The following is a 27,902-nucleotide window of genomic DNA, read 5'->3' on the forward strand; positions in this document are numbered from 1 at the left end:
AGTCCCCTGCCCCGCATGACAGACACATTAAATTCCAAATTCAAGTAATTTATTAACAAAAGCACAAATGACAAATTAAAAAAAAAAAGTAAAATGGGAATCAAAAATAGACTTCGGGAGGGGGAAAGGCCAAAACAACAAACAGAAGGACCCTCCGACTGGTCAGGGAGTAAAACTGTCTAAACTCACAAAATTAAATTAAATTTAACAACAAAAATGTACACTAACTCCCTAACTAAGCAAAAACAGGAGAAAAGGATTCACAGAAATAAAATAGCACCCACCTCCCTCCAACAAACAAGGACAAGTAGCTCCATCAACAACGCTAACCACTGGAGTTCAACAGGCGCCGATCTGCTGCCAGTAAAGTTTCCGCTGGCAGATAAAAGAATGGAGACCTCTTTTGCTCCCTGTTTTTTCTGTCATTTTACTCGTTTTGACCTGCCTTATATGTTATTCGTTTATGTCAAAATCCTTTTTGTTTTGTTCTGACATTTTTGATCCTTACCACTTTTTGATTTGCCATTTCATTACTTTGTTACTCGGATGAGCTTACGCTCCATGACGTTTACTCTTTACTCAAGAGGAAGGTGGACAGGGAAGATGTCGTGTGACTTCCATTGTGCAACACTTAGGTAACTCAATGTTTAGACACCCTAGGTAAGAGGTGAACGCCACCCCTTGTATGTTTAATTTTTATTAGTTGAGAGTAGGGAAGTATACGGGCGCTTGGAGTTGAAGATTTGGTTTCTTTTTTTTTTTTTTTTTCTTTGGTTAGGTTAGAGGTTTAAAATAAGCTAGAAGTGTTTTTTTTTGGGGTTTCTTTCTTTCTTTTTTCTTTTTTGCCGTCACTACACCTTTCACTCTTGGGTTGATTTGTTTTTTTGTTCATTTTCTTTTTTTTCTGAATTGTAAATTTGTACATATTGGTTGTTTCTTTATTGATTTATATTTTCATACTTTGTAATTATATGGATTTTTTTGCACTTTGTATAATAAATCACTTTTGTTGGCAGCTTGTGTCCTTGCTTTGTGTCTTGCCGCCTCCATCATTTTACAGATTTGCCACCATCTCAATGATACTCCTTTTTCCCCTAGACAACCTTAAAAGAGTCATAAGTTATACACAAGATCAATCTCTTGAGGCAAGAGGAACATCACTCTGGAAGACAAGCTTGTGGCAGACATTTTGAACAACTTTTGAGCTTGCGGCCGCTGCACAGTAACGAGCAGCAGGTGCAAGCGATCACCTCCCTCTCCTCCGCGCCTGCTTGAGCAGCAGGTAATGCTGCCTTCACGTGCTATCGGAAAGTTCCTATTTCCCACTTATGAAGTCGTGATTACGAGCTTGTCGCATTCAAGAGCTTTGCTGTCGGAAAGAATAAAATGTAGCATCCCATAGGTTGACAATCATATAAACATTCACACGCTACATAAGCAGATTGCTGATAATTCTAGAATTTCTGTCAAATACATGCTAATTTCACTGTTTGGAAAACATACAAAATGCTTCAAATGATCGTTCATGTGTAGCCTATAAATACACTACTTAAGCAACATGACAAAGTTGTTGTGAGAACAGCATTGACAGCAGCAATTGTTGTCCTCTCCACCATGTTTAAAGGTTATGGCCCGCCCAACTTGAAAACTCTGGAATCAAAATTATTTCAGAATTTCCCAGTAGTAAATACGACTTGAGAGGCGTTCACGTCTAATTTCCGATTATGGGAAACTCATATTTACGATAATTCCAATAGTACGTGAAGGCAGTATAAGACACAGAAAGAGAGAGAAAAGCACACTGCATCCAACAATAATTTTATATAAATAAACAACCATGGAACGTAACAACAGTGAGTGATTAAAACATGATAGTCAAATGTACGAGTTACACATTTAATATAGAATTATGCAATGAACTTGTATTTGATTATAACCCCTCTTAACGTTGTTTTGGAATGATCTGATGCATTCAAATATGTAAAGGCAGTCACTGTGCTATTTAGAGAGTGGTTTGAAGAGGATTTCAGTCCTGTGTTCTAAGAAGAGGTTTTCAAGATTCAGTATTTACAGTAAGTTACATTACGCATTTACATTGATACATCCCCAAATGCTGCTATAAGAATATTTCACAATGAATACACATAGTATGTAGAATGCAGTCTATTTATATGATGTTTTGTTTGTTTTTGTGTGTGTCCTCTTAAATCATTAATTAACAAAAAAGAAATACTTCATCCAATAACAATTTACCAGTAAGGAGTTCAGTTATCAGTACTATGAAATGCGTTTTGAAAAAGTTTATATCCCAAGTAATTTTTAGTACTTTTTTGTATTCCTGTAAATTTTGAAATGTGTATGTATGTATGTGTATATATATATATATATATATATGAAATGTATATATTATTGTTTGTAATCATGCACAAGATCTATAGTTCCATTTTACAGTATTAATACTCAAAGGTAGTAGGCTACATAAGAACCTCTTCTCTTTATTCTTAAAACTACTTTGAATAATAATCTTTATGTAGTCTCAGGAAATCTGCCTCTGCACTGACAGAAAATCAGCACTTCCATTGCCTCTACCCAAGTTTGTTTGAACCGTTACAACTTTGCAATTCACTCTCCTCCACAGGCGGGGAGCTTTGGACAGCATGGCGTCCTTTGTGAGTTCCACTGATGTTTCCAGAAGCCCTTCGGAAGGTGGATAGTCGGTGTCGAAAATTCTCTCCAGAGAAGAAGTAGAGCATTGGGTCAAAGCATGAGTTAGCAGCAGCCAGGCAGAGGGTGATGACCACAGACTTCTGCATATAAATAATCTCCTCACAGTTAGCTTCTTTGCGGTTTTTAAAGTGGAGATGCAGTGTGCGTTGTATATGATAGGGCATAAAACTAACCAAGAAAGCCAGCATCACCACAATAATCATCCGAATGGCCTTGTTACGTGTGTAACGCTGCTTATTCGCACCGTTAGTGTTTCTAAGCAGAGTGCGCAAGATTCCAGCGTAGCACAGCAAGATGACCAGGAAGGGAATAATAAAACCCACCACCAGGGAAAAGTAATTCAGCATGATCAGTTTATCCAGACTTTTGGACGTTTCTGGTGGTTCAAAACACTTGGTTTTGTTAGACTTTGGATCAGTATGCTGACCAGAGAGGAGGAAGGGTGAACTGGTGGTGCAAATGAAGACCCAAATGCACACACAAACTATCCATGCCTTCTTCTCAGTGGCTAGCCTCAGGTTCTGCACCGGGAACACAATTGCTAGGAAGCGGGTAAAACTCATGGCCATCATGAAGAAGACACTGCAGTAGAGATTCACGTACAGCGCGTAGGAACTTAAACGGCAGAGAAAGTCCCCCAGGTTCCACTGTCCTTTGTTGACGTAGTAAAGCACCCGCAGTGGTAGAGTGCTGACACACAGCAGGTCTGACACGGCCAAGTTCAGCATGTAGATGTGGAAGGCTGATTTCTGACGGTAGGTACGAAGGAGCACGTACAATGCGAAGCCATTACCCATCAGCCCTAAGACGGTGATGATGGAATATACCGTTGAATAGACTTGGTTACGGAAGTCATCGATTGAGGCGCACACTTGTGAATCATTAACCGTTGAAGATGTTATGTTAGATGGATCCATTCTTGCATTGGTGTCTGAAATATGAAAGAAAGAAAGAAAGAAAGAAATATAAATATTCAATTCCTATAACATATTATCACTCTTTTTCTATTACAAACCTGTACTGTATTTCCAAAGAAAAAAATACTGCTATACAAATTAACCAGATAAAAAAAAAAAAAAAAAAAGTTTTATAAAAAGGTGTTTAGAACCTTTACAGTAGATCTTATCTCTCCACTAAATTAACCTCATATCTTTTATAAAACATGTTATCTAAGCCTGACCTACACAGTGTCTCTTACATGATTACACAGCAAGTCGACTCACATTTATTCATATTGTTTAACACTTAACATATATGGAGCGGTGTCAGTGTCGCAAGGCTCTTCAGTTTGAGGAATAATTCATTTAAAATATAATAACATCTCCTCTGACTTTACAGTATGAGTGCAGTGTAATTAATGTGTCAAAGCTACAGCACAAGTGTTTTGATAAATATAGATATAAAGATATCTATAAAGATAAATATAGATAATTTAACCACGTGCTACAGCATCTCAAAATATAGTATCTCATATCATATAATGTTTCATCACCAAGAGCCGTTTCAGCCCTTTAGTGAGACCATGCTCCTCAAACTGATTTTGATCAATCATTACCCTCTGTGAATGTAAGATAGACCGTACAGGTGGGGTCCTCAAACTGCAGATCTAATGACAATGATAGCACCATTTTAATGTTTCTACAGATTAAACTGTGCAGCGCGTCACAACAGCAGAGCTTTACACACCACAACACTCAGGCTCATTTCTGGTAATGGATCTTTCTAAGGCCATGTCCACAAGTACACTTCCGTTTTAAAAAAAATCTCCATCCACATGAAAACGCAAAAGCATGCTATGAAGCACTGTCAAGAGCATGTCAAACCAACAGATGGCAATATAATCTCAACTGTAAAGCCATGTTGGCCAATCAGAAGCCTGACAAAGTTTCCAGTAGGCGAAGATAACAGTGCGTATGCCGATGTCATAAGCCAAATAACACTGCAATCGGAGTTTTTGAAAATCTTCACCCTGGCAGGAGTTTTCAAAAAGTGTTCGGTTTCAGTGACCCGGTGCTGCGTTTGCGTGAGGATGAACGGCCAAACCGCATAGAAAAAGCTGCAGTTTTGAAAATACTCACATTCGTGTGGACAGGGCCTAAGCTATATCCCCTAACATTTATATCTTGAGCATTTATATCTTATTTGTTGATGCCAAGGAAAATCCACTACAACATTGATATCATTACTCAACTTGGTTTTCTGCTCATGATGAAAGCCTTTTGATTCTTATGGATATTGTTTGTTTGATTTTAGTAGATACTTATTTTAAGCAAAATATAAAAATGGTGCAGACTACAAGAGGAAAACCCTGAACCCCCATGCAGTATATTTAATGTCACATTAGTTTCTGCCATTACATACTGTAGGTATTTAAATGTAAAAATAATAATGGCCTTATAAAACATTTGATCTTACCTTTTCATATTTATATCCAATTGGGCTCAAATTTTTCTAGAAAAATTCATAAACACCACTGTTTTGTCTCTTGGAAAGATCCTAATCTCTGTGTCATGTGTACCCAGATAGCATGCGGATGTGGGCCACTTAAGGCAATGATACGGCAATTTTTCATTATTGTAAGGTTTAGGGTTGGGGTAGGTGTAGATGTTAATAAAACACAATCTAATAGGTAGACAATTAATTTCATTGTTCGGTTCTGGTTAGAGCTGTATCCCTTCTAGCCACAATCCTTCTTCTTCTTCTTCTTTGAGCTTATTGGCGGGTCGCTATCTTAATAGAGCATTACCGCCATCTACTGTGGAAATTGGATCAGAGACTCAGATCTCCAGGCCAATCAAGACCTGTGCCTTCGATGTTGCTGCGTGTTCAGCTCCTCCATCTACAGCACAATCCCGTCTCAACCCGGAGAAAAGGAATACTGATATTACTTATAATACTATATTAATATTAATAATAAATCTATCTATATTCTCTGTATTAACCTGGTTCTTCTCAGAAACTGTATTAATATACTGCTCCCTCCTATTAGATTCAAAATATCCTTTAATGTAAACTGCTTATACCCTTCCTTCAAAAAGTCTTCAATTAATCTACTTCTCTCTTCAGAATATTTATCACAATGTATAAGTACATGCTCCACTGTCTCTCTACTTCCACACTCACACAACCCTGAAGGATGTTTCCCTATAATTTGCAGTGTTGAATTTAGCCCTGTATGGCCCAACCTTAACCTAGAGATAATACAATCATCTTTCCTTCTACCACTTGAATTCCTTCCTTTTCCAACCAATGGTTGAACTGTATGCAAATGTATTCCCTTTTGCTCATTATCCCAATCAGATTGCCAGTTTTTCTTTATTTCCCTTTTTATAATTGATTTAAATTCTGATTTACGGTATCTTATATGAATATCAATACTTTCTTTTGCCATAACTTGTTTTGCCAATTTATCTCCTTCTTCATTTCCTGACACCCCGGTATGTGCCGGAACCCATATGAACTGTACTTTCTTGTTTGTTTGTTCCATAGCATTTAGAATCTGTAATATCTCCAAGACTATATCTTGTCTGGTTTCTGATTTTTGCTCTTCCAAACAAATCAAAGCCGAGCTTGAATCTGAACATATTATTGAGTTACTTATTCCCATTTCGTTTACTTTATTTATTGCTATCATGATTGCCATTAATTCTCCTGTAAACACTGAAACATGATTTGTTATTCTTACTCCCCCTTCCACTTTCAATCTTGGCATCACATAAGCTACCCCCACCTGACCACTCTGTGGATCTTTAGAGGCATCTGTAAAAACCTGTGTGAAGTGTTCATACTTGGAACTAATGTATTCTACTATCACCTCTGCTACAGACATGAATGAATGAATGAATGAATGATGCATTTATATAGCACTTTATTGTGTATTGCTATACACCCAAAGCGCTTTACAATCATGTGTGGGGGGTCTCTCCTCAACCACCACCACCAGTGTGCAGCATCCACTTGGATGATGCGACGGCAGCCACAGGACAACGGCGCCAGTGCGCTCACCACACACCAGCTACAGGTGGAGAGGAGAGAGAGATAGAGCCAATCAAGTGGATGGGGATTATTAGGAGGCCATGATTGATAAGGGCCAGAGGAGGGAATTTGGCCAGGACACCGGGGTTACACCCCTACTCTTTACGATGAGTGTCATGGGATTTTTAATGACCACAGAGAGTCAGGACCTCGGTTTAACGTCTCATCCGAAAGACGGATGTACTGACCCTTTCCTTGCCTGGCTTTCAATAAGCATAAATCTATACTAGGTTGTGGTAAAATCCATACGGGTACTTTTGGTATTATTACTACTGGAATAATTCTGAACTCATTTAATTTCATTTCCTGTTCCAAGTCTTTAATGATCCATGCAAAACTATTAACTTTCCTTTTACCATGTTCCCACCTCTCCTCAAGTAAACATTTTGTAGGATGATTATCCATCTGTCCTTTTAAATTTGCCCAATATGTTAAAATCAACTGTTTCCTTCTTAAATAAACTGGAATCTCACCCATCTCCACCTGTAATGCTGAAACTGGAGAAGAAGAAAATGCTCCACAACATATTCTCAAAGCTTGGCTTTGGATTCTTTGCAATTTCCCTAACTGTGACTTACTTGCCGATCCATATGTCAAACATCCATAATCTAGAATTGCTCTTAACATTGTTGTATAAATAGTTTTTAATGCCATTCTATCTGCACCCCATTCTCGTCCTGAAATACATCTCATTACATTTAAAATCTTCTTACACTTCTCCTCCATCTTACTTAAGTGACAACTCCATGTAACTTTACTATCAAACCACATACCTAAAAATCGTATTACTTTAACCTGTTCTAGTTCTATATTATATAGTTTCATTTTTAACTCTATCCTTGACTTTTTATTAGTAAAAAATATATATTTAGTTTTCTCCACCGAAAATTTAAAACCCCACTTATAAGACCATTTTTCAACATTATCCAAAGCAGATTGCATTTTATTTACAATAAAATCCACATTCCTACCTCTTATCCACAGAGCTCCATCATCTGCAAACAGTGATTTATTTATATTCCCATCTATTGTAGCAAATACATCATTAATCATGATAATAAATAACAATGGACTAATGACGCTTCCTTGTGGAGTTCCATTTTCAATATGTCCATTCCTTGATATACTTTCTCCAATTTTCACTTTTATATTCCTTGCTATTAAAAATTCTTTTATCCAATTATATAATCTTCCACCTATTCCAATCTGATCCAATTTAATCAACAAACCCTCCTTCCATAACATATCGTAAGCCTTCTCAATGTCAAAGAAGACTGCTACTACCGTTTCCCTATTTATAAAAGCTTTCCTAATATCTGTCTCCAAATTAATAACTGAATCCATTGTACCTCTACCGTATCTAAATCCACTTTGATAAGGCGAAAAGAACTTAATTTTTTCCATATGATACATTAATCTACTTGTTATCATTTTTTCCATCAATTTACAAAAATGTGAAGTTAATGCTATTGGTCTATAATTTAAGGGAATACTTGAATCTTTACCTGGTTTCTTAATAGGTATTATCACCGCTTCTTTCCAGCTCTGGGGTAACTTCCCTTCCTCCCATATTCTATTAAAAACTTTTAAAACTATCTTAATTGATTCATCACTTAACTTTTTAATCATAATATAACTAATTTCATCCTGACCAGGAGTAGTTGATTTTGTATTTTTTAACGCGCTTTTTAATTCTGTAAGTGTAAACGGGACGTCTAACAGACCTTGTGATGTTTCTCTTTTTCCTTTATATTTGGATATTCTCTTAACAATTTCTCCTCATTTCCTTACATTCTTTAGATAATTTATCTGAACTATTTATTTTTGTAAATTCCTTCCTGAACATTTCTGCTTTATCTTCGTCACTTATTGCAATTTCTTCCTCTATATTTAAAACTGGATAATCATACTCTACGAATGCCACTCATCTTTTTAATCATATTCCATACTTCCTCAACTTGAGTACATTTCCCTATCTCTTCACAGTATAATCTCCAATACTCTTTCTTCACGTCCCTTATTATCTTCCTTGTTTCTGCTTGTGTTTTCTTATATATGATCATATTTTCCCAGTTATGCGTTTTCCTCAAAACCTTAAATGCTTTCCTTTTTTTTCTAACTGCATTCCTGCACCTTTCATTCCACCAAGGGACAATTTTCCCCTTCCTCTTTCCCTTACTTTTAGGTATAAATTGCAATGCAACACTCTGCATCTTTAATATCAACTCATTATAAATACTCTCAATATCTTCTCCTTCATTCATTTGGATCATATTCAATCTTTCCTCACACATCTGACTAAAATTTTCCCAGTCCACTTTCTCATACTTCCATTTTCCAGTTTTTCCTTGATTATCTATCTTTCTCCAGTTATCTCCTATTGAAGTAATTATAGGGAAATGATCACTACCAACTGTACAATATTGTAGTACCTCCCAATTTACTATACCTCCTAATGCATTTGACACAATAGTCAGATCAATTGCTGATTCTTTTCCGGAGCATACTTCAACTCGTGTATATCTCCCATCATTCACACATACCAAGTTTTTCTTTTCTAATATTTCCTCTATGACCTGACCATTCGCATCCGTTAATTGTCCTCCCCATAAAGAACGATGTGCGTTGAAGTCCCCACACCATATTACTTTTCCTCCATTTAATCCTTTTATTTCTTCCAAATGGTTCAGCATCAGTCTTTTGCATGGATTATAAAAGTTTATTATTACATAATTATTTTTTTCTATCCATATTTCTAATACTATATACTCTAACTCAACCCCTTTCTCCAAAACTCTATAAGGAATACCCTCTTTCACAAATGTTATACATCCTCCTCCTCTCCCTCTTCCCTATCTCTTCTAACACCAATATATCCTTTTAACACAAAATCTAAGTTCGGTTTCAACCATGACTCTTGAATGCATATTGCTTCTGGTTTTACTTTCATTTGATTGATGTAACTTTTAAATTCTAAACCATTGGCATATAGACTTCTTGCATTCCATTGTAAGACAGATACCATTAACCTATTAACCAACACATGATTCCTGACTAGACTGAGATTCTGAGCTCAGTCCATCCCTTATTTCTTCCCATGTCAATCCTTTAATTTCTAAAAATTTTGAGGCTGCCTTAACAATTATCTGTATCTTTTCTGATCTTCTTTCTGTTTGAGCAGTACAGTTAATTACCTCTACCATGAAAAGAACAAAGTTTCTCTTATTTACTAACATAGTTTTTTCAAGTACACTTCCCTCATCATTTCCTCTTCTACCGATTTCCTTCCCTTCTATCTTATTATCCTTGTTCCTATTATTTACTTCTTTCACAGCTTCAGCATATGATGTGTTTTGTTTGACTTTTTCCTGTTGTATTTCCGCTGCTTTCCTCCTCACTTCACACCCTCCATATGCTGCATTACGTTTACCTCCACAATTGCAACATTTCTCTCCTACTCCTTCCTCACACTTCCCAAATTCATGCTCCCCTCCACATCGCGCACATCTCGTTTTAGCTTTACACACTGAAGCTATATGACCATACCTCTGGCATTTGTAACACCTCAGAGGAGGTGCTATATACTTCCTAACCGGGTAGCTAATAAAACCCAACTTAACTCGATCTGGTATCTCCTTCCCCTCCATTTTTAAACGTACCGACAAACTATCAACTCTTTCCCCTTCTCTTTTCATTTGCATCCTAATTGCATCAATTACTTTCCCTCCCTCTAAGTTCTTTTTTATTTCATCCATTTTTAATCCTAGTGAAACTCCATTTATCACCCCATACACCCATGAGTTCTGTCCTAAAATCCTGCAACTTAGCACCGTCTGTTTACCCACCATTGTAAGTTTTACAGCTTTGTTTTTTTGTTCCTCATTCCTGCATGCAATCAACAAATTACCGTCCTGTAGTACTTTAGCAAATGCAATCTCTCCTACCTGTTTCCTTAACTCTTGTGTCAACATCATTGGATTAGTTCCTAAAACACCTTTCTCTCCCTTAAACTTCAGAATGATCCTTACCTCTTCCTTGACCATTTCCATCGTGTCCCTATCTTCCTCACTATCTATCGAACTACTTTCCGACCTCAACTCATTTATTTTCTTCCTCTTTTTCTTCATCTTCTTTCCTGCCCTTCCATCTCCCTGTTTCCCTCCTACCTCCATTCCATCATCCTCTTCACCTGTATCCTCCTTCCTTTGAGTCTCTGCTCCATTCTCATTTCTATTTCCTCGTGATCTAGTCATCGCCCCGTTTCACTCAAGCACGCTTTCTCACAAAACACCTAGCCACAATCCTGTTTGGCATGGCCATTCTTATATGGCTGCCAAACAGGAAGTAACCATAGAGGAAGCAGAGGGAGTGATAACAGTCAGAACACAGGTGAGGGCTCCCTCTGCTGGCGTGGCATTACACCCAAGTGCCATGATTCCACGCGGTATGTGGGCCAGATGAAAGTGTCAGGTGTGGGCCTAATCTGGGCCTCAGGAATTTGCTATCTGGGTACTGTATGTCTTTTGCTCTATTTATATCTTTGTCATTGGACCTAGTTTCCCTCTGTGTTTAATTAGTTATTCAGTTCACCTGTGTTCTATTAAGTCATTAGTCTCGTGCTTGCTTTTGTATTTATACTCCCTGTTTTGTTCAGTCAGTGTCTATTGTTTGTGTCTATGTTTTGTTCTGGTGATTCTCCTGTGTTCCTTGTGGATTTCCAATTAACTTGTTCCCCGCCATTGACGAGATATCTCGTCAATTAAGAGACAACGCTTCCCCACCATTGATGAGTTTTTACGGCAATCCATGTTCTAGGTGTATTACGGTAAGGAAAGCCCTAGCGCATGTTCTGAATGAGTTACGAGACTTCTGCGTCTTTAGGGTGCGAATAGAAGACGATCGGCATAAATGGAAAGTTCAGAGAGAATGTAGATCATGTTTTGACCATTTTGAATCTGACCGGGACGAAGTAATTAGTGAGAGAGATGCCTTTACAGACACAGAAACATACGTAGTTCTAACCGATAACCCATCGATCTGAATAGGGGTGTGTGTGTGGGCGCGATCTATATATAAATCTATCTATCTATTTATCTATCTATCTATCTATCTATCTATCTATATATATATAGGTATATGTGGCTGTGTGTGTGTGTGTGTGTGTGTGTGTGTGTATAATCACATGTATGTATATGTTTGTGTGTGTGTGTCATATGTTTGTTCTGTTTATTGAATGTAATTTCAATTATTTACAGGTGAAAGAATATGACATCTGAATGCATTTTGCTTGAAAATGCACTACATTGATAAAAATGCATTTTTCTCAGTTTTTTGTCCAAAATGTTGTATTTTTGATGAAACCTATTTGCATTCAAATGGTGAAAACCCATGAAGATAGAATAAAATATATATTTTTTTTGTTTAAAAGCAGAGGCTTGGTTCTTTATTTTGATATATAATATGTTCTTATATTCATAGCAGAAAATATTCAGAGGGCCGTCAAATTTAGGTGAAAATCATCAAAAATGCTGGCGGAGGCTGGCAACTTGTAAAAAAAACACTGGCGGGGAAAGAGTTAAAAGACTGTTGTGGATTCTTTCTTTGACATCATGCACTCATTTATCAGCACCTAGTGTGACACTCCGATGACTTTTCTTTTACTACTGATGTCCAGATAAATTTATAACTATTCCAAAAAGTATTGTCCAGATCTCCGCTGGGAAGAAAATAGAGACCACCTCTGCATCCCAATATGCATCCAGTGTGTGAGATCAGTATGAGTATGTCCCAAAGCATAGTATACTGAAAGAGTATGCCAAAAGTCCCCAGATATTAGCAAAGTTCAGATATGAGCAAAGTTCTCCGCATGAAAGACCCACAGCTGGCAAATTAACGTGCTACTTCTTTTCTGTCCAATACAGTAGGAAGACAAATTAAATTAAATATGAAGAATGTTAACTGTGACAAGATGATTGACATGCCAGTTCCAGTGATAGGATGCACCTAACTATGCAACAGAGCGGTCTGTTAAAGATGTGATGTGATAGTATGACCCAAAGCTGTCCTACTCCTCTGCTAGACACTCAAAAGTGTGCAGTTTACCTTCAGAAAAAGACGCAGCACAGACTGTTTTGCAGTGGTGTCATTTCACCAAAAGTGCGTGGTGTGTCAAGTCAAGTCAATTCACCTTTATTTATATAGCGCTTTTACAATACAGATTGTGTCAAAGCACTTAACAGTATCAAATTGGAGGATAGAGTGTCAGTAATGTATAATGATAAGATTAAACACTCAATTTTCAGTTAAAGGCATTTCAAATTGGCATGTCCAAAGATGAATCACATATAGCTTTGATCATAACACACTTCTTAAAGAATTTACAGTTTACTTCACACAACTTTTTTCCAGCAAAGCTCAAAAGTCTGAATAGTATCCAATTTAAATGTTATTTTTAATGTAATGAACAAAAAATCTTTTGTTCATCCTTCAAAGATTGTCCCCATTTGTAGAACAAAAATATGATGTAGATAAAAGGACATGAATCGAGTGAAACCTTTTTTTTATTTGTTATTTATTTATTTTTTTTATGTATGAAATATCAAAGCAAATAGACATATGATTATGGTGATATTTTCTGCATGTGTTTTGATTGCAGCTCATGTTATTTTTTTATAAGCAATAAGCAGCGTTATTTAAAATACAAAGAGTTATTCTAAATTATAAAATCAAAATCAACTATACATCACAATCAAGAGTTATTACAAGCACCCGATGATGGTTTAAAGTGGGTTTTCAAGTCAAGTCAAGTCAAGTTGAGCTTTATTGTCATTCCGCTACATGCGGGGCATACAGTGGAACGAAATGTCGTGCCTCACAGGACCACGGTGCTACATAAATACAGGCATACAACAATGGAGTAAGACAATATAAACCTATACACAACTATCCTACTGATAGATTTTGACTATAAATATACTATCTATAAAAAGTACCTATACAAACTAAAAAATACAAACTATACGAATGCTTCAGATAAATACTGTACATGTGCAAGGAGAAACATTGAGTTCAAGCAGCTGGCTGGGGAACAGTGCAGGAGGATTGTAGTGCATGAGCATGTAAACATACATATATTACTGAGTTCTTTTTGTGGGATTTGTGTACACACAGCAGTGTGTGTGAAAAGTGACTAGTGCGCATAGAGGAGGAAAGACATTAATAATTACATAATTTTTCAAATGTGGCTTGATGCTAATTGTACTTCTATTTATATTTTAAGATGTATTCTTGTAAGCATTTATAGATAGTTTGTGTTTCTGGTGTAGAACCAAAATTTATGTAGCTATATTAATTTAATGCTGTGTATAGAGCAGTGGACGATGTTAAATCCATGTACGAGATACGAATCCGAGGAAAAATGCATTGCTGGCCAGCGCCACCTGGCGTGCAGGTGTGAATTAGCAGAAGGTGATCAATCGGTTCGTGCTCGGTGTGAAAGCACCGTTCATCGGCGATTCGCCTCGCTTTTCTGCATCGAGCTCAGTGTGAAGCGGCCTTAACCGTCTAAACTTCTGTGTTTCCTCTGCACTGCAAAGATAAATTTACTTGATAATGATTTTATTTGTTTGGTAACAGCCCCAAATGTCTTATTATTCTAACTGATTTTATTGATTAAATATAAGAATCTGACGCAAAAGATAATGCACACATCTAGAACAAAATGGCTTTATAAAGGTAAAAATGGCCATAAAGTAAAAATCTCTTTAAACTTGTTGGAAAGATTCATTTCTGTCACTGCTGTGAACTGTTCGCACAGAATATGAAGAATATCAAAAACGTTGAGTCGGCTGTCTACGGAAGTCCTGCAGCACAACACACTCAGCACTTCGACACAATTTGAACACTGGATCCAGGCATACTCATTGAATAAGTCCACATCTGTAGCAACTCATAATGTAATAACTGCACATAATGTAAAAACTGTGCATAATGTAATAAATATTACATTATTATTGTAATAAAATGTTCATAATGTAATCATTTTCTCAAAACATAATACAATCTTGAGCTCATAATATAATAATTTTTCACATAATGTAATAGGTTATTGCAGGAGAAATTTATTACATTATGAACACACTGTGGCAACTAATAATGTAATCACAGTTCATAAGGTAATACCAGCACATAATTTAAAGCAATTATTATTATATATTTACAATATCGCCGCTGTCGCCTCTGGCTTGCTCAGTTGGGGACACTTAATTTCTAGCGATTATCGTCGATTTGATTGCACAGATACTATTTAAACTAAACTGAGCTAGACAATGACATCTCTGAATTCAATAATGAAATGCCTTTAACTGAAAATTGAGTGTTTAATCTTATCATTATACATTACTGACACTCTATCCTCCAATTTGATACTGTTAAGTGCTTTGACACAATCTGTATTGTTAAAAGCGCTATATAAATAAGTGACTTGAATTGACTTGACAATATCATAATTATCTTTCAATATAATAAATTTGAGCACAAAACATAATCATAGTTTTATGTAAAATAAGCTATTACATTAAAAGAAAATTAGGTTTATTAGGCTACATTGTGAACTCTTATTTTTTATAAAAAGCTTACTAATTTTGTGATTTTGAAGAAAATTTTACTGAAGAAAGTATTAAGCGTCGGTACTGAACAGAACCCTTGGGCTCTTCACTATCAAAAGACAGTGATGTGAAGGGAACAAATGGAGATGCACCTGTAGAAGGGAGACCTGAAATTAGAAAAGCCCAACAGAGTTAAAAAGACACAGAGGTACCTGAAGGATTATATGTAGAATAGAAGTAAATTCTCCAGCCACAGTGCAAGAACTGGGACTGAAGCAGTCGACCTGAAGTCCTTAGTCTAAGCCTACATTAAAAGAAAAGTGAAAAGCATATATCTGCTTAGTTAAGGGTTGATTTTTTTTTTTTTTTTTTTTTTTTGATTGTTGTTGTTAAAATGAATGTCATGTTGATGATGTTGTGTTATAATAATATGTTTAAGTCTGTATTTTGAGTGTGACCACTAGAGAGTGTTCTCAGTTAAAGCATGTACCTTACTGCGAACTGAAGAAGCTGTTGATGGTTTCAAGTCTCAAGTTTAGTTTATTTCTAGAGCACATTTAAAAACAACAATAGTTGACCAAAGTGCTGTACATAAAGGGTCATAAAACAAACAACAATTAGGTACTGTACACAGTATCGTACATTACTGATTAGAAAAACAAAACCGCAAAGACAAAAAGAAAATCCACAGCTCTCAAACTGAATTAAATGCCAATGAATAAAAATGTGTTTTAAGACTAGTTTTAACAGCAGCCAAGTTGAGGCCATCCTCACAGACAATGGTAATGAGTTCCAGAGTTTAGGGGCAGCTACAGCAAAGGCACGATCTCCCGTGTGCTTCAGTCTTACTCTAGAGACCGCCAGCAACATAAGAGACCAGTCACATTTGGATTCACTTCTCACGAGAGCCGGCAATTAGCTTTTCTGCTGAAGATTTAAGAGATGTCGTTATTAAAAATGTAATAAATTTAAATGCATTTACAAGCCAGGAATAAACACTTCTGCTGCAGCAAAAGTTTGGCAGCAGAAATAAAATATATGACTATATTTTGTAAAAAAAAATGTAAAAAAATCACAGACACATTCTCTAACTGCTAGCTTTTCTTGAAAAATTAACACTAGCTTTCTTTTTTCTATTCTACTTGTTTCTTAAAAAAAGAAAAGAAAAAATCACTAGGTTGTTTTTTTCTAAATTCTATATACTCGTTTTCTTTAAAAAAAAAAAAAAAAGGAAAGAAAAGAAAAAAAAACCTTGCTGCGTTTGGCTAACTGAGACTTGTTGGTTTTGCTTCTATTGTCCTCATTTGTAATTGAAGTGCACAGGACAGACTCAGTGACGGCCGAGTAGAACTGAGTGAGCAGCTCCTGTGACACGTGAAGGAAATACAGCCTGGGCCCTTTTCAGCAGAACTGTAACTTGTGCATCTCCGAACAACGCACATTGATTTATTAATGAATGAATCAGTGGTTTTTAATCAAGAAAGCCATTAATTCAGTGACCCATTCATAAAGAAGATATCAGTGTCTTGCTTTCTTCCAGAATGAATCAGCCATTTGAAGGAAACGGTTGAATGGATGACCGAACAACTCACTCACTAAGACTGATGCCACCTAGTGGTGGTTTTAGTTTCATATTTAAAGTATCATTTCATCTTTGTTTTTACTCAGACACAGGACATGCATTTGCTCTTTTTGAATGAGTTGTTAACACATGTACTTTCCTACTGTATATTAAACATACAATTGCAAAAAGGGATCAATCTTGATTTAGAGATATTATTTTAATTGCTTTGCAGTATAGACTATGCAGTGATACAATATGTCTTTTTAAATATTATACAAGACTTTATGGAAGTATTATTCTATGTACTTTATAAATGTGTTTATTTGTTTTAATTAGACAGCAGTACATTCAATCATGCCTGGCAACTTAAATATATTTTCAGTATCATTAGGATATATAAAAAGTTCTGATAAGCATTGTGGATATTTCTTTGCAAACTGATTTTATTAAACTTTAGGAAACTATCTATCTATCTATCTATCTATCTATCTATCTATCTATCATATAATCCTTACTAAAAGTCAATATATAGAACCATTTGTCAAGATTGAAATATTTTTAGATCTAAAGGATTTATCATGTTTTTCCCTCTGGTGGAAAATATTTGCATTGCTGCTTTGATTTCTCATTCGCTAGCTTTTAGCAATGCTGCATTTATTATAATCCCACAATAAAGACATATATGCAGCAACAAAAATCTTTGCTACAATACTAAAATATTTTGCAATATCTCTTCAATTTATTTGTGTCGAGAGCAAGTGACGTCTCTTGTAGAAGAAGCGCAGGGGACTGAGAGAGCAAGTGCAAATCTGCAGTCAGACCCTCCTCGTCGGTTTCACGTCCTTCATTCGACATGTTTTGATGGACACAGCAGGTGTATTCTTTTCATCCTTCAATCACCTACAATTCAATATTCAATAGAATTTTGATAGTAAATTTGTGCTTACTGTGAGGATGGAAACATTTATGACGTAGCCATGTGCATTTAATAGACCATCTCATTCTAGCATTCAATGCTGAGCAGGATCTCTAGCTTTGAAACCTCTGAAGGACTGGATTATGAATGATGCATCTTCACTGGGATGCAGGCAGCCTTCCTTTTGAGAATAGTGCCTCAGCCTCAGTTCATGAGCGTGATGAGCACACACGCTTTTCCCCCAAATATTTCTGCTGGACAGACTATAACTCCCTTTCCCCCCTTTCCCTATTTAATGCCGGCATGACATTCCCCAGTCTTCAAGCAGAAGACTTATTTTATTTTTTATTTTAATTTTTTTTTAATAATATCACTCAACAGATCTAACTTGGGATGCAGCCTGAAGTCAATATCATTCAATATCAATATTGTTCATTTAGGCCAGAGAAGAGCTAAGCCTAAGCCTGGTTTCTCCCAAAGTTTTGACCTGGTGGAGTTTAGGTTCCTTACCGCTATCACCTTTGGTTTGCTCAGTTGGAGTTTAGAAGACACTTAATTGAGTTATTCTATATAGATGAATTTTACAACAATGACACTGAAATAATGACAGCTAAATAACAACTCATACTGCCTTCTGTAGAGCTGCTGATATCTGAATTGTACTTGTATAACAATTAATGTGCGGTGACTGGCTGGGCTCTGCTGAAGAATCTCTTCACTCACACGATGATTTAGGTCGGTGATACACACTCTGATAAAACCCAGGCCACAAATTCTATGAAATTCCCTTGTGGGCAGTTGCACTCTGGCTTCATGACTCAAACCTGCCCAGAAAAATATGCAGAGTCTATCATCATCACAATGAACAAGATGGACCAGTTCTACAAACCTCTGTGTATGCAAATCAAGGGAATGATTAGTGATGGGTGAAGCTGCAAATGGACTAAATTAATTGCTTTGGACTGTTATGAAGCTTCTAGACGCCACACGCTGGTGACGCCTGCTGGTTAAAATAGTGTAAATGCAACAAAAACTCAGGCCAAACATACATAAAACAGCCCTTACAAACCCACTGCAAATGTTTTGTATTAATATAACATTAAATGCGATTAATATCAGCGAATACCATTAAATATGAAATGTTTCAACCCTCAGACAACATACACAATTACCAAGTTAAGTCTGTCATAACTTAAATATATTGGGTTTCTTCTTCATATGTGTGTGCATATATATGTGTGCATATGTGTGTGTGTATATATATATATATATATATGTATGTGTATAGTAGAAACTTAATTTCCTGTAAAGCTGCTTTGCAACGATTGTATCGTAAAAAGCGCTATACAAATAAACTTGAATTGAATTGAAATGTCTGTATAATATGTGTTCTTTTATCAATTTGCAGGGCTCGTTTTGTTAGTTTTATAAAGAGCTTGTCTAAACAGGCCAATAAGAGACTATTAAGCACTGCTCATCCTTATAATTACACAAATGTCTCATTAAAATCTCTACAAATTTATAAAGCTGATCCGAGATCAAGTAAAAACCATTAACATGGTTCAATGGTTTGCCGCTTTGGATCTCATTGAACATGCATGGTTCGAAACAGTTGTGGCGTAACGAAGCCTCGTTTACTGAGATCACGTGACTTTGGCAGTTTGATATTTGCGTGCTCCGAACCACTGGTTCAAAACAAGTGATTCACAGAGGTTTTGAAGCTTCACAAGGCAGTGCTTCGAAAGTGTCCATCACTAGGATTGATCTCCCTGGGTGTGAAGAAGGATCCAAACTGCTGCTAGATCCATCTTATGGTCTGGTCTTCCGTCACAACTGGTTTGCCACAGACATGAAATGAAGGGGATTTATTTGCAGTAGTCTTTCTCATTAAAGAAACTCCAAATAAAACTCAACATAGACAAACACCAAAACTAACCATAACGCAACAGGTACAGACATCAAACTGTGGAAAACACAGACCAATCATACACAGTTGCAGACACTAATCGATTAATGAATCACTATACAGGGCTGCCAACTCTCACACATTCAGTGTAAGTTGACACTATTCTCACGCTCTAACGCTACACATCCATTTTCTCACGCAGTCAAAAGCACTGTAAGTTAAAACTGTAATAATAAGATATTGGCAAAACAGATTTGGTAAAGGCTCCAGTGCGTATTTGTGTTTGCACTCTGGAAATCACCAAAATAATCTATTTACAATGTGTCTTCGTAGCGCTGAGCAATGTAGCCAATCACAGACACATCTGTTGATTTCTTGAACACCTGTGATTGGTCATTGCGTTCACTCATCTCTAAACACCAGATTTTGTTTCCTGCATGCTTGTGAATCCTCTCACTGTAGCATGATGTAAATAAGAGGTTAATTGATTAAAGGAACTTTGTCAGATTGCGATGAACTAGTGACACCTTTTTAGTGATTATAAAGTAAAGGCTATTTGTGCACATTCTAGACTAAATACTGCACGATCTTTTCAGAATTTGAATAAAAGTTTTGTTCTTATTTACAAGTAGGATATACCCTGCACAAGCAGCAAAGTTTAGGGAGTGACATGTGAATCTGCCCTTTTCTGTCAAAGACACTAGAAAAAGGTTCTTAAATGGTTCTTTGGCAGGGTGTATGGTTCCATGAAGAACCTTTAATAACCAAAGAACATTTCCATTGCACAAAGGGTTCTTTGTAGCACAGAAAGGTTCTTTAGACTATTTAATGTTCTTCACACTCATCATGAAAGTGAGATCACGTGAGCTAAATTGTCCTGTCTGGTCCAGAACTCATTCCAGACTCGTTTTCTCTTGCATTAAATTATAGTATAATAAAAAGTATTAATTTTGAGTTAGGCCTATATAAATAGTGTTGTGGTGTTTATTAATTAAAAAAGACCGGTAGATCATTTTATATCTATTATCTATTTTAATGCTGTTTTGCATGACTCAATTAATTAAAAATTATTAGGCTAGTTATTTAAGTTTAGTATAAAAAAATACTGCAATCATGTTTTAAAATGAAATAAAAAAGGCTAAGTGACACAAAATCTTAAAATATAAAAGTGCCACTCTGTCTCACTATCCATTTTGCACCTATGAATTGGTTAAATTCGCGATTTAATAAAGATTTAATGTGATTTTAAGTTGTAGTGTTCTAATTCTAGAGGTTTATTTATGCAAATGCTGCGTGACTTTGACGTTTTAATGGGCATGCACACTGAATACTAATCTCATTCAAACGCTGCAGCGGAGGGAGTCGCCATGGAAACGGGGCGACAACACCAACTGACAAACTGTAAATCTCCATCTCTCGCTGCGGTTTTCACTGCTTTCAGGTGAGTTTAGTCCCTAAAATCACAAATATCACATACAGCTGTTCAAGACACTTTCTTACATGTAACTGACACATTTCTGTTGAATATTTACTTCACAAAAATACTTTGAAAAGGTCAGTTCGCATCTCAACTGTTTTCAGGCAAGGTAAGCTAACTCTATAGCTTGAGCTCTTGTTTATGAGAGTTTGAGCTTTTAATCACATCTTTGTGTAGATGAGAGGTTTTAATAGCTTTGTAAAGGGTTTGCTGTCAGTTTGTCAATGTTTTATTTAGCCTAAAATATGCGCTGTACTGTTCGGTGACGTCACTTACAAGGAGCACGAATTAACTGAATCTAACGTTAGTTCAAACGTGTTTTTATCTTTCATGGTAAACAAATATCGATGACAATTGTTATGTGGTTTCAGGAGTGATAATATCTCTCTACAACACGAGGTCAGCTCCAAAATTCTCTCACAACATATTTTCTTATATCACCATTCATCTGTTATATTACAGTTATTTTAGGTTTAGGTTTTGACATCCAAACCTGAGTGACACAAACCTAAAAACATTAACGTTAATTCTGTTATTTTAAGAAACTGGTTTGTGTCTGTGTGTTTATATACAGTGTATATATATATATATATATATACTATTTTATTTTATTTTCTGTATTTCACTTTTGCTCTAGCTTGCTTCCTTTAACCCTTAAAGACCTAGAACATTTTTGGGGCATCTGACACGCATGTACTTTTCTTTGTTTTTTCAGACCTATTATAGCAGTCAGCATTAAGTGCCATGTATCATTATAAAAAGGAGAACTTGAAGTTTCAGTCTAGCTAATTTAAAGTCCCAATTTTCCCTTTCTTTTCTCTAAGAATTAACAAATTTCCAGAATTTTAAGAAAAACGCAAGCAATTATTGTTTTTTTTGTTTTTTTTACTATGTACTCAAACAGAAACGTTGTTTAAAAAGTTGTATCTGTGTGTTTTACACTTCCAAATTAAATTTTGTCTACATATAAAATTCCCCAAGCAAGTTATAGCTATTTATTACAATATTGTTATAGGCACTTTTCAGTGAAAAACAGGTCTATTTACTTTACTAACAATAAAGATGTATCAAAAAAACAAAACATTTAGGGAGTAAAGAAAATGGAAACTGTGTTATATAATAACAAAATACAGTAAAAATTAACTTTTTTTCCAGAAAAAATATATTTTCAATCTGAGTATGAACAACAAACACAAACAGTGCAGCAAGTTGTAAAAAACAAATTGTCTTGTGCAACAAAAATACAAGCAGTGCAAATGATTCACAAACTACACACAAAATGGGTGAGAAATATATAGAGTGCAATAGAAAAAAATAGTGCAAATTATCTTTATGAATTATATAAATATTATTTACATAATAAAACAGATTGATTCGCTTGCTGCACTCTTCGTCAGAAATGATTTTACCAGGACATCGCCTCGCAGCGCGAATACCTAAAGTCCAGTGCTTCATCCGATATGTACAGCTTTTTCATCCATGCTTTTGGTTTGTTTTATGCCAAAGTGCTCTGTCCTGTGTTTTCCTGGGCTTTTTCAGAGAGTGCTCTCATGCAAATGTTATTTTGTGTTTGTTTTCATGCATGCACGGCACACATTACTTTCACTTTGTGTTTGCTCAAATTCCCAAAGAAACACGCTAAACAATGGTTCAAAAGACCAAAACCTATGTTTACTGGTTGAATATGTGACAGTTTGAACCAATCTGGGCACGGGGGTGGGACTAAGCGTCAACAATTGTTCCTGTTTGGCTCAGAGGGACGAAATGCATTGGTTTCTTCTTACCAATCAATGTTGTCAAAATGTGATGATGTAATCATGTACGCTACGGAGCCTCTGAATATCCAACTAAGACGAATGCGAACCAAAGAATCTCTGCTTTACGATGCTTTTTAAAGCATTCAGATAGGATTAGCGGTTCAACAGTTATTAAACATTTATGAACAATAGTTATTTTTAGCTGCGGGCGGCTGTCTCGGTTTTTGAGGGTTAAATAAACCTGCATGTATACTAAATATTGCTGGCTCTGTGATAAATGGCATATTATGTTTCTAGATTCTTCTATGCTGATGGCCGTGCAGCAGAGTTGGAGCGGACCTCCTGTCTGACAACATCTCTAAGGCGCTATGAACCATATGACTAGTAAGTAAATACTCAAACATACACTACTGTTCAAAAGTTAGAGATTAGTATGATTTTTTTTAATGTAAATCTTCTGCTCACTGCATTTATCTGATTAAAAATACAGTAAAAACAAAAATATTGTAAAATATTACAATTTAAAATATCTTTGCTGTGATTGCTGTGATCAAAGCTGAATTTTCAGCATCATTACTCCAGTCTTCAGTGTCACACAATTTCTATTTACTAAATTGTTTAATAAATTTAATAAATGCTGTTCATTGTTCTTTCTATTCATCAATGAATCCTGAAAAAGGTATCCCCATTTCCACAAAAAATGTTAAAAAGCAAAAACTGTTTTTGATGTTTTAAAAATAAGAAATGTAAAATTTATTTTAAAATAACCCCCAAATCAGCATATTAAAATGATTTCTGAAGGATCATGTGACACTGAAGACTGGAGTAATGATGCTGAAAATTCAGCTTTTTATCACAGGAATAAATGACAATTTACAGTATATTAAAATAGACAACAGTTCTTTTCATTTGTAATTATATTTTATAATATTACTATTTTCTCTGTATTTTTGATTAAATAAATGCAGACTTAGTGAGCAGAATAGATTTTTATTTTTTATTTTTTTTCAAAAAATTTTGACAGGTACTGTATAACATTGTTACCTAGTTCTTATTTTAAATACCATTAATTGGATGCATTTGTGGCCCAAGATGCTGGGATAGGCTTCAGCCCCCATGACCCTAGAGAGGATAAGTGGTTTGGAGAGTGAATAAATGGATGGATGAACTTCCAAAATTCTTTGACTTGCTTTGATTTTGTTTCTATTCTTACTGCCGTTCAACTTAAAAATACCTTTCCATTATTTTTGTTTGTCATTTCGCATCATTATACCTGTGCTAAACCTATGAAGATTAAGAAACTAATGAAAGTGTTTTTTTTTTTTTTTTTTGTTTTGTTACCCAGTCTCACCCATTCAGGACTGTGAAAGCGGGAACTCTTTGACCCACCAGTGGCAGTTTCCACGGGATGAAAAAGGGCATAGTAGTGGATGATGGGGGTACTGACATTAACCTGCTGTATTCACTGTACACACTGGGGAAGGGCATTTTTGTCAGTTTTTCATTTCAAGTACTGGTGGTTTTGATTTTGTCTGGATGGCTTGCTGTCCTAACACTAACTAGTCAGAGCTCAGGTACCACCCAAAATGCTGCCATAACCAATCAGAAAAAGAGAAATATATAAAGTCAAGTGATCATCGAGTACTCAGACTTGACAGCGATAACTGATTATGAAAACGATCATTGCAGTGACTTTAAAAAATGATCAATCATTGTTGTTAAGTCTGAGTACTCTAGTACTTGTGCACATCCCTATTAAACACATATACACAGTACTGAGGTATGATGTATACTGTAAATGCAATAAACATTTTAATCATCATCATCTTGTCAAGTCTTGTTACTTCTGGATTTTCTTTTTTTTTTCAAAATTATTTTATGAACAATCCTATTAAAGAAAATTTATAGTAATATAGTAATAAATGTAAGGATATTGATCTGGAAGAAATGGGGCCATAAAAAACCTATTTATCAGTGGTTCTTTGAAGAAGCTAATGCATTATAAAAATCGAATCAATTAAGACACTAAGATATATGTAAGGAATAATTGACGATGGGCCGTTGGATTATTAGAAAAATAATGCACACCCAAGGTGGTGATGTGGTCACGACGCGAAGCGGAGTTATATACCGTTACACCTCGGGTGTGCATTATTTTTCTAATAATTCAACGGACCAAAGTCAATTATTCCGCTTATACTACGGTTGCCACACATTAAGACGTCAATCAGATTATATATTTCAAGGCATTCGTCCAGTATTTCTACTTGAATCGCTATTGTGAGTAGGATTATTTCTTCCGCATCTCATCCAACGCCTTCGTTGCTAATGCCAAAACGTCATTTTAAACCTAGTAACGGAGGCTTGAGCCGTTGATAGTTATTAACTGCATTATTAATCTGCTAAATTATGAGAGAGAGAGAGAGAGATTACCTCTGTGTGTCTCTCAATAGTGTTCGGCAGCAATGTCTCTAGTTATAGTGAAGCTTAGTTCCTTTCCTTCACGAACAGCTCCGTTGTTGTTACCTCGCTTGTGAGAAATCATGTAGTTTTTAAGTTGTTTACTGATAAAATCGTCAGAGTAGCGCTAACAGCATTAGCGCGATGTATGTTAGTGTGTGTGCAAACTGTAACTGTTATGTGTGTGCGGTCTGTGAGGGAGAGAGAGCGGGAGAGATAGAGTATGTGCTTTCCGTACATAATAGAGTAATTTTGTGGCAAAAACATGGACATGATCTGTCGTTTTTATCATATTGTTTACTATATTTATTTATTTGGCCAGTGTCGTTGTGGGTTTTGGTTATTTTGCTGTTGTAAGACCTTTGAAATAACAGAAATCATGTGGCGAAGTGATACGGTCATGTAATGCGGTCAAGAGCTGCCTGGAACTACGTTCACCGTCCGTTTCCCTGAAAATAACTGCACACCTCAGAACGTTCCTCAGCCAATCAGATTCAAGCATTCAACGGCCCCGTAGTATAATTATATTTAATATACTCTTTGATTGATAATAATTGTTTAAATGACTATTTTTTGAATAAGTCCTTTTAAACCGTCCTCTTAGGTTGTTTTGAGACAGTTCTGTAGGCCACTTATATAGAGGACCTCTATACATTTGTTTGTTGCAAATTTACAGACAATGCAATTGAGATGTTCACATTGTAATACTGCTGTCAACTGACAACAAAGTTTCCCTTCTGAACTAGCATAACTGCACAAGTTTTATAGTTAATAAAATCTTTAAAAGTAATTATACTTTAATTTCCTTCAATAAAAAGGAAATTGAGTGAGATGGTGTAAAAGGTGTGTGGACGTGGATTAGTAATCGGCCCTTTGATATAAAGGAGAAAAAAAAAAAAAAAACGCTGGCCCTCGTCACTATCAAAGGTGTCCATCCCTGATATAGTCCTTTTTTTATATTTTTAGAAGGGAGTAATTTCTGGACTTACAGCTTGAGGGCGCACTTCAGCCTCAAGTGTGAATGAAACACATGACATGAGAGTGTTTACAGCGCTAATGCTCACACTGCCCCATTTTGGGCCACAAAAAGTAAATAAATTAATTAAATTAAATAAATAAATAAAAAATAACATTCTTCTCCAAAGACTTTTTTTTTTTTTTCTCCTACAGCGCTTTTATAAAGCCCTCTGATGAAAAGTGTTCAGGAGTGATTGATTTATTTATATATGTTTTGCATGTTATTGCTATTTAGAGTCTGCATTCATCTCATTCAAACACAAAAATTAATCATGCCATAGTGTAATATTTGCATTCATGCATTTCAAAATTCATTCATTCAAATTCCATAGAATTAGCATAAATATGTTAATTGTAATAACGAATAAAATAAATAAAGCCTACCTAAATAAATAAATGCATAAATAACTTTATGCAGCTAAAAAAGTATGAACGTGGTTTAAATATGGCTAAATGTGGAACAAGTAATAGTTAATGCACGTGATTGGTTTAGATACAATCATTTGGAGTTATTGATGATGAATATATAAACCTGATTATTGTGTTTTTAAACATTTACCTTCACAATTTGTTTCATTGCTTCATAAATATGCACCACATTAAGTCTATTAGTTTGTTTATGTTAAAACTGTGTAATCCAAATGAACGTATAAGCAATTAAAATACATTCATCTTTAATATGACATTAATAGCAAATATTATAAATGAACAAAATTACCTAATCGCAATTATTGATCAACAATGTGCAATAACTTACTAAAAACATAAAGCTACAAAGGCACGGTCATCAGATAGTTGTATATCTGGGAAGTGGCTTATTGTGTTAGTTTTGTACAGAAAGTGTTTCAGCAGAAATAACTTCAATCAGATCCCGTTTCAGAACAACAATTTTAAGTAGTTTAATATAAGACTATGGACTTTTAGTGTTTCTTTTCGCTTATATTTATTTGTAAAGCAATTTATTAAATTAACATAACTGTTTGATTATTCTTTAAGATTGTATTATTACCTTCTCCTGGCGGTAAGTTTTAAGGGATACTCCACCCAAAATGCAGTTTCTTTCTTTTGCAAAACAAAATAACAGATTCTGAAGAGCGTTTGGGAACCAGACAGCATGGAGCTCACTGGAGCATATAAGCAAGCAAGGAAAGTAATTCACTGAATTCAGCTCAGACGCCATGAGTTCGTCAGCTCTGTCATTATTAACGCAGGCTTTATACAAACTTCCCCGCATCGATATCAAATAATCATTCTGAAACCACATCGCATGCCATTGACTGGTGTTAAACGAGCAGTATGAATAAAGTGTTATTATCTAACCGTTATCTGTCCGTCTTGGCTCGAGCAGTCCCGTCTCAGAGAAATGAACCGTTTCCTTCTTTCTCAGATAGAGCTTCTTTGAGTTGAGCGCGCGAGGAACGCAGCGACAGCGATCGC

At 35.7% G+C, this 27,902-nt stretch overlaps 1 protein-coding gene and 1 long non-coding RNA gene across 6 annotated transcripts; one reads left to right on the top strand and one right to left on the bottom strand.

The window, feature by feature from the left end:
• Nucleotides 1–32: 32 nt before the first annotated feature.
• On the bottom strand, nucleotides 33–27,902 carry cysltr1 (cysteinyl leukotriene receptor 1). 5 transcript variants are annotated; one of them, XM_058796978.1, is made up of 2 exons: nucleotides 27,786–27,902; nucleotides 33–3,658 (listed from the first exon to the last, which is right to left on the bottom strand). In XM_058796978.1, exon 2 carries the CDS (start codon nucleotides 3,642–3,644, stop codon nucleotides 2,586–2,588), a length of 1,059 nt encoding a protein of 352 aa, XP_058652961.1. In that variant the 5' UTR covers nucleotides 3,645–3,658; nucleotides 27,786–27,902; the 3' UTR covers nucleotides 33–2,585. The 5 variants fall into 5 exon arrangements, with proteins under 5 accessions (XP_058652961.1, XP_058652965.1, XP_058652960.1 ...); XM_058796982.1 differs by lacking the exon at nucleotides 27,786–27,902 and adding an exon at nucleotides 27,475–27,583; XM_058796977.1 differs by lacking the exon at nucleotides 27,786–27,902 and adding an exon at nucleotides 10,952–11,053.
• LOC131552851 (uncharacterized) lies at nucleotides 21,114–24,853 on the top strand. Its single transcript, XR_009274064.1, has 3 exons — nucleotides 21,114–21,195; nucleotides 23,286–23,372; nucleotides 24,334–24,853. It is a non-coding gene; the product is annotated as an uncharacterized LOC131552851 (long non-coding RNA).

This window comes from Onychostoma macrolepis, chromosome 14 (assembly GCF_012432095.1).
Source record: "Onychostoma macrolepis isolate SWU-2019 chromosome 14, ASM1243209v1, whole genome shotgun sequence".
Classification (NCBI taxonomy): Eukaryota; Metazoa; Chordata; class Actinopteri; order Cypriniformes; family Cyprinidae; genus Onychostoma; species Onychostoma macrolepis.